The sequence below is a fragment of the Berghia stephanieae genome, unplaced genomic scaffold (genome assembly GCF_034508935.2).
Source record: "Berghia stephanieae isolate SIO BIC M18660-M18661 unplaced genomic scaffold, UCSD_Bste_1.3 scaffold3, whole genome shotgun sequence".
Taxonomy (NCBI): domain Eukaryota; kingdom Metazoa; phylum Mollusca; class Gastropoda; order Nudibranchia; family Aeolidiidae; genus Berghia; species Berghia stephanieae.
Window position 1 is genome coordinate 186,151 of NW_027624177.1, and position 7,971 is coordinate 194,121.

Sequence of the window (7,971 nt, forward strand, 5' to 3'; positions counted from 1 at the left end):
CCCTTTGTCTTCTGTTTGATAACCGACTCAGGCATGAGAAATCTTGTTTAGTTTTCCAATTTATATCAGACCTATTCCAGAAAAAATTACAGTGAATGCACTTTAATACTTCCTGCAAAACAGGTTTGTTTTTGTTTTTAAGGGTTTTACAGCACTTGCAACACATCAGCGCCAGTAAAAAGGAGTAAAATGGGATAGTCAAAGAGTACTAGATGCCTGATAGGCGACTTGTAGTTATATGATATAGAAATGTGTTTCCATATGCTTGAACAATAATTAAAACAGCGTGACATTTATGTAGCTCATCACAAAAAGAATACTGCACACAGTATACTTGTATTGATGTACTACATTAATGATTACATTTATTTCCTGATTAGAGAGGTTCAACGATATTTCTAAAAGCACTATTAATCAAAGTCAGCCAGGCTGCCTTGCCAACAGCAAGACGTTCTGTTCAGATGCTCCTTTCTGAGTCCCAATAGGAGAAAAGTTATGATTGCTGTAATCATCATCATTACAGTTGTTTTCTTCCATGGGTAGGCCAGCATCAACAGCAAAGTTGTGGAGTCAAAAACACACATAAATAACCTTGCAGGCTCTGTCAGGCGTCATTCTGAGCACGTCATGGAGACAATTCCATCTTCTTTTAACCACTCCAATGACTCTGTTGAAATGACAATAATTGCTTGTACATGTACACTTAAAACCAATTAAATTAATGGACCTCCCTCTCTCTCTCTCTCTCTCTCTCTCTCTCTCTCTCTCTCTTCTCTCTCTCTCTCTCTCTCTTTCTCTCTTTTTTTTTTTTTTTTTTTTTTTTTTCAGTCTTTAATTGAATTAGGCAAGATTTATGGTTAATCTGAGTTCTTCTTTTATTTTTAATGGCTGACATCGCATGATTACAACTTTTTTTTTGGTTAATTTTCTTTTATTTTCTGATCTTTCAATTGTATTTAAGTGGATTATACCTGAATATTAATTTCATTATCAATGTTATTGTTTCCTGGGGTGGATTATATGACTGGTAAAACTTACCTTTTCAATTGTCATTTTTGTACGATGGGCGTGTTACTCTCTCTCTCTCTCTCTCTCTCTCTCTCTCTCTCTCTCTCTCTCTCTCTCTCTCTCTTTCTTTTTTTTTTTTTTTTTTTTTTCTCAGTCATTTAATTAGAATTCAAGGCGAGAATTAAATGGTTAATCTGAGTGCTCAAAAAAAATTTTAATGTTTATAATGCATACAAATGACAATGATTACAACTTTTTTTTTGTTAATTTCTTTTTTTTCAATGACATTTGCAAATTGTATTGTAAAGTGGATATAAAAATAAACTAAAATATTAAATTTCAAAATTTCAAAATGTTATTGTTTCCTGAGGTGGATTATGGACTGGTAAAACTTACCTTCAATTGTAAAATTTTGTGGATACGATGGGCGGTGTTAAATGCCTCTTCTCCTCTATTTTGGGGGTTTTGGTATTGGGGTCATTAGCCAATTTCTTAACAAATAACGACTGTCTCCAAGGATCACACCATCCAAAGCCCTGCGATGTGGATCCTCAAATGCAAAGAATAGCCCAGATTTCCTAAAAAAATTTGCATCATGCACTGAACCAGGCCACTTAGGAACCAAGTTTGTAACTTATAAATTTGCATCAGAGACGACCTAAAAATGGGAGAAGGAAAATTTTGAATATAATAAAACCTGCAATAAAATCTAAATCAGGAAGTGTAGTCAACTTACGTACACTACAGCTCGCGCACAATGGCCTCATATAAAATAATAAAATTCCCTTTATTCATCCCATAGGAGAAATTTGTCTCAGGGTCTATTCCAAGGGAAGAATGGAATAACCCAGGCGTCAGGGAATGGAGATGGGATGAGGGTGGGGGAGTAATGGTCAATGGGTGACCTTTTAACAACCATGTACTTTGTGTAACATACCATGACGACTCAACAAAAGGCTAGTGGGAGGCAAGTGACTGACTGATCAATATGTTGATAGACCTATGCCTAATAAAGCGAATGATGTGTGACAACTGACTGATTGAGTAACTGTGCCTGATGAAAACTGATTGGGTAATGAGCTTTTATGTGAAGCCTGATTATGTCTTTTCTTATCATTGGGACGGTGCTTTACTATTACTAGGTCTTGAAGAGCATTTAGTAATGGTAGTGACTGAGAGTGGTGGGGTTAGAATGGATGGAGGCAGAGGAGAGGGGAACAGAGGAATAAACCATTGCATTGTTCCAACTTGCCCCTTTTCCTGATGTAATGTAAGTGGTAGAAAGGGGGGGGGGGGGGGGGGGGTAGTGATTGGGTAGCTAGGTCTGTCAGATCTCATGAAAGTACTTTGTGATAGACTACCTTCCTATCCAAAGGGTAGCAAGCAATTGTTATTGTCTGAAACCGGGATAAACCCTGGCTCCTTGGGCTTCATGCCTCTGAAGGACTGCTATTCATTAAATTTTTTTTTTTTTTCATTTCAAATATTTAAAGATATTTAAACGGGTCTTTGATGTGAAGTTGGTCCCTCTAGCTCAATTATTAGGGTATTCGCTTTACATGCTAAGGGCAAAGTAGAGATTTTTATTTGACCCCACTGACCACCCAGGAATGATGGGGAATCTGTATTTGTTAGATCTAGTGGAAAGTACTTTACAATAAACCTGTGTCCTATCCAAGGGGTAGCAAGCAATTACTATTGTCCGTTTCACACTAAAGAAACAGACATAAACTCCTGCTACACCAGCCTTGCAGCTCTGAAGGAGTGAAGGAAGAACTATTTGATGCGATTACTTTCAGCATGATGTCTTTGTGCGGATGTGGTCTGGTGGTATGACACTCGCTTTTGGATCGGAAGGTCCTGGGTTCGAGCCTCGTGCTCGGCACATAGTGGAGTCCTTGGAAAAGGCTCTTTACTTACATTCTCTCACTGTACTCATGTGTAAAATGAGTACCTGGCCATTCGCAGCAGTGTCTTGGTCCGAAAAATTGTAATATCGCCTAACAGGCGCATGTCTCGTCCTACATGGTAAATGTTGCTGTTGACCAGGGTCCACTTGTAAAGCGCTTTGAGCACATTTAGTGGATATTGCGCTATATAAAGCTAAATTTTAATTATTTTTTTAAAAATGTCTTTGTACTTGACACTTGTGGCTCACCAGTATGGTCTTTGCTTTGTACCCAAAAGATACCTAATTTGAATATACACCATGGCATGTGGCCATCAACAAGCGACCTCTCCCTAGCTCAATTTGCAGCGCTGTGCTGCGGCTGACACCTGAGTTATTCCAGCATTCCCATTGAATAAACCCTAAGACAAATTTCCGCATGAGGACTCTTAAAGGGAAATTTATAATTATTATTTACTTTATTGGGAGAAGGTTCCTGTATCACATCATTCATTTAATGACGTAGCCAACTAGTAGCAAATCATGGCATATGGCATTGAAATTAGAATGAATGGCGAAGTGATAAGAATAAGTAAGAGAGGTGTCAATTATGCGAAATGACAATGGAGTGTGTGAGTGCCTGTGTGTATGCATGTGTATCATATTGTACACAAACATAACTGTCAATGTAACAGTAAATCTTCGGTGGTCGAAATAACAGGGCGCACTAAAATAAAACCTTGAATTAATCAAATCCTTTTTTACATTGGCTAGGTGAAATTAGTTCAAGTAAGGAATGGAATGACAACTAAAAATAATAAGGAAAAAATTTGGGATATTCGAATGAGTTCAAGTTCAAGGAAACTGTACTCGAATATATTACTTTCACTTTATAAAGTCTATCCAGTGAAATATCTTATTTAAATTGACCGTAGACAACATCTTTGTAATGTGTATTTGAAGTGAAATTTTAAAAACAAGACACAAGTTTTGAAACAACATATTACGATTTTTTAACAGCTTTGGTATAACCGCAAGAGAGGATTTATAATTGATTCATATTAAATTAAATTGAGCTTTATATAGCGCAATATCCACTGAATGTGCTCAAAGCGCTTTACAGTAGTTCCCTGGTCAACAGCAACATTTAACATGTAGGACGGGACATGACGCCTGTCAGGCGATATTACAATTTTTCGGACAAAGACAACACTGTTAACGGCCAGGTACTCATTTTACACCTGAGTACGGTAAGAGAATGTGAGTAAAGAGTCTTTTCCAAGGACTCAACTATGCGTCGAGGACAAGGCTCGAACCCAGGACCTTCCGATTCGATATTCTTATTTTTATTTTTGTTGTTTGTATTTCTTGTAATGTTTCGAATGGCTCTGACTTCTGCATCGTATTGAAATAGCGTCATAGTTTGTATTTTACTCTCTCATCTATTATAATATTATAACGGTAAATCTCATCATTTAAGCTGGGATGAAATAAACTAATTTTCCTTAAGCATTAAGGCAACGTGCACTTATTTGCAGGTCTGATAACCCAATACATCATGAGCTCATTGTTATGATGAAAATCTCAAAAAATTACACAAAATAATGTCCAGTGCAACAATGTTAAACGAGGCCCATATTGCAATCGGATGTCAGACCAGCATATATGCATATAAAGATAACATTCCCTTTTTTCATCCAATGGGGAAATTTGTCTGTCTTTAGGAACTATTCCAAGGTAATACTGGAATAACCCAGACATTAGCCGCAGTGCAGTGCCGTAAATGGAACTAGGACGAGATGGATTGCTCAAGGCCACACAGTACAACGGGTGATCAAACTAATTACCTTTTGGATACAAAGTAAAGACCACACTGCTGAGCCACACTTACCCATCGCCTCGAGTGAAAAATCCTATTTTAAAGATTGATTCTCCTCAGCAATTTGTCAGTCCAACTGTACAAATTTTTTCTTCTTCAATTCTAAACTGGTTTTGCTCATGAAAAATGTTCCCTTTCAAAATATTACAATTACAGTGAAAATAATCTCCAACAAGAGCTCGAAAATTGGTTAAGGGAATGCAAAATTCAATAGTGCCAGAGAGCGGTGAAAAAATTTCCATTCCATGTCATACCAGTAACAGTCATAGTGGTTTGTGTGTGATGATTAGAGAGATCTACCAACACTAGCACTTAGTTTGACTATCTAGGTCTAGTTCAGTTGAGAAGAGGAGGAGGAAGAAGTGGGAGAAGAAGATGAATATGATGATGTTGATGAAGAAGGACGAGGAGGTGTGAAGATGAAGGAGAAGAAGAAGTCTTGGCACCGATTTTGGGTTGGATGCATGAGAATGTAAGAAAACTTCTAGATTAGTCTAGTATGAGATTAGAATTAAAATGAATACAAATACTAACCTTTCCTCCAGAGAAGACGATCAACGTTGTCTTTTACAAGATCACAAAGTATAAAAATGTGTTCACGATGAAAACGGAAATGTTCGTATATTTCATCGTCGTTAAACGAATCGATGGGATTAAGTCTGACCCGAAACATCCTCTCCCGTTGAATCAGTGTTCTCTGACGAATTTGAAACAGCACAGCTGCCGCCATTTTCATGTGTTGACAGTTGTTTTGGCAGTACTGTCAATGACAGTGTCATAGTCATAGTCGTACGAATCACGTCATGTGATCGAGAGTAGCTTCGCATTGCTTTGCTTGGCACGAAAATAAAGAAAATAAAAGGGGGTAGGGGTGTTTTAGCTAAACAACATAATTTTCATATTAAAAAAATAAGCTAGTTGTGAGTTTGTTATTCTCTAAATATCTAAATCTAAACTTCGAACCAAGCGAAGCTGAAACTGAAATCTCAGACTCACTGAGTCACTCAACTTCATCAGATTTATTAGGTAGTTTCCCGGACAAAAATGTGTGCTTTCGACGACCTGTGACCTTTAAACCGTTTCCATTAGCATTGACAAATATCAACAGATTACTTTTGTCGTTATAATTCTTTTTCTATGTATTTTTTTCTCGCGAACCGAGTCGTCTAACATTGGCCGCCATCTTTGTTGACGCCGTTTCTTAGTTACTAGTCAGAGACTAAACGATCAAGTCCGACTCGAGCAAGTGACTAAATCTTGGCCAAACTTAGTCCGAAGGTGACGTGATTTTAGTCTGGGACTAGCTTAGTCAGCTCACATTAAATCCGATTTTTTCTAGTCATTTACTAAAGTCAGAGATAGTCCGGGACTAAGCGCTAGTCCGCGTTCATTAGAACGGGCCCTGGGATAGTATGGGACGGGGCTTTGACTGTTAAAGGCTCCATACACGCCCGGATATGATCCTGGTCCAGACCCCGATCAGGCAAACCGGGGTGAAAACGCAATGTGTGTGGCCAAATACCTGGCCGATAAACCTAGGTACGGTCCATCGCTCGCAAAGCCCGCTTTGCTTAATATTTTTCGAGGCGATCGGCGATCGGGGGCGTGGCAGTATAAAAAATTGGACAATTTTTTTTCGGATTTTCGTTGTTTTGACGTCAGATTCGTGATCAGCGTCGAATTTACAATAGGTTTGATACCAAGAACTATGTTTTTACTCCAAAAATTGATGAAATTAGAAATAAAATTTAATTAATATTGAGGTTATGTGGCCGACAGAACAGTGCTCCTCCCTGTTTTGTGGTATGACTCTCGCTTCCAGATCGGAAGGTTCAGGTTTCGAGACCCGCTCTGCGTTGCGCAGAGTTGAGTCCTTGGAAAATGCTCTTTACTCACATTTTCTCACCGTACTCAGGTGTAAAATTAGTACATGGCCGTTCGTTGAATTTGTTAGGAAAAAATGTCACATCGCCTGACAGGCGTCATGTCTCGTCTTTCAAGTTTAATATTGCTGTTGCCTTGGGACCCCTTGTAAAGCGCTTTGAGTACGTGGATATTGCGCCAAATAAATGCTGTGTTATTATTTTTTTTTAATAATATTTTTATAAATGTTGCGCCAGGAAGAGGTAGATGGCAAAAGTTTCGTTCTTGATCATCGTAAAATTTATAAAGGATTTCATACAAAATAAAAAATAGTTTTCATAATTTTCAATGTAATGATATAATAATATGCCAGTTCTTTTTTTTTTTTCCTCCTCACCCGTTGGCGCGACATGACGGTCGACCTTGACACAGACATTTGGGATTGGCAGATGCCAAAAAGCCTTGACTACGTGATGACAGGGGTGGGCATTGTAACCCTGAATTATACTCTACAAACAACGCCCCCCCCCCCCCCCCCCAAAAAAAAAAAAAAAAGAGCTGTGTGCGTGTGTGTGGTGGCGGTGGTGGTTGGGGGGGGGGGTGCGAATGCGAGTAGTCCCGAGGAGTACCCGTTTCACCTGCCACGGGAACACTGTCGATTTGTTTTATAAATAATAATAATAATAATAATAATAATAATAATAATAATAATAATAATAATAATAATAATAATAATAATAATAATAATAATAATAATAATAATAATAATAATAATGACGATAAATAACAAATCTTTATTGTCCACAAAATTGAAAAATTTCCGTGGTCTACGTTGCTTTTAAACTTAAATCGGATTGCAAATGTATGGATGTTATGCGTATTGGAAAAATACTCACGACATCTCCATCGGGGTATAACATATTAACACACAAAACTGCAAACTCGAACGTTCATAGTCTGATTGATATCATCATCATCATTGCCTTTTTCACCCTGGGTCAGGGTATAGGCCACAGACAAACAGTTTCCATCCTTCTCTATCCTGAGCCAACTTTTTTATCTCATTCCAGGTCTTACCACTTCTCTGTATATCAGCTTCTTTAATTCTTCTCCATGTTCCTCGTGGCCTTCCCCTTGATCTTCTGCCCTGAGGGTTCCAGTCCAATACTTTCTTTGTTATAGTTGAGTCATTCTTTCTAAGCGTGTGTCCAATCCACCTCCATCGTCTTCTTCCTATTTCCTCTTCCACTGGTTTCTGCTGTGTTCTTTTCCATACTTCTTCATTTTTTATTCTATCCATCCATTTTATTCTGAGTAGCTTACGCATGCACCT

At 38.1% G+C, this 7,971-nt stretch overlaps 1 protein-coding gene across 1 annotated transcript; it reads right to left on the minus strand.

Annotated features, from left to right (window-relative positions):
• Positions 1-1,404: 1,404 nt before the first annotated feature.
• LOC144961561 (uncharacterized) lies at positions 1,405-5,594 on the minus strand. Its single transcript, XM_078894711.1, has 2 exons — positions 5,310-5,594; positions 1,405-1,666 (listed from the first exon to the last, which is right to left on the minus strand). Exons 1-2 carry the CDS (start codon positions 5,509-5,511, stop codon positions 1,656-1,658), a joined length of 213 nt encoding a protein of 70 aa, XP_078750837.1. The 5' UTR covers positions 5,512-5,594; the 3' UTR covers positions 1,405-1,655.
• Between the last annotated feature and the right edge of the window lie 2,377 nt (positions 5,595-7,971).

Coding starts and splice junctions, on each gene's coding strand:
- LOC144961561 (XM_078894711.1), bottom strand. CDS start 5,511: ATGAAAATGGCGGCAGCTGTGCTGTTTCAAATTCGTCAGAGAACACTG.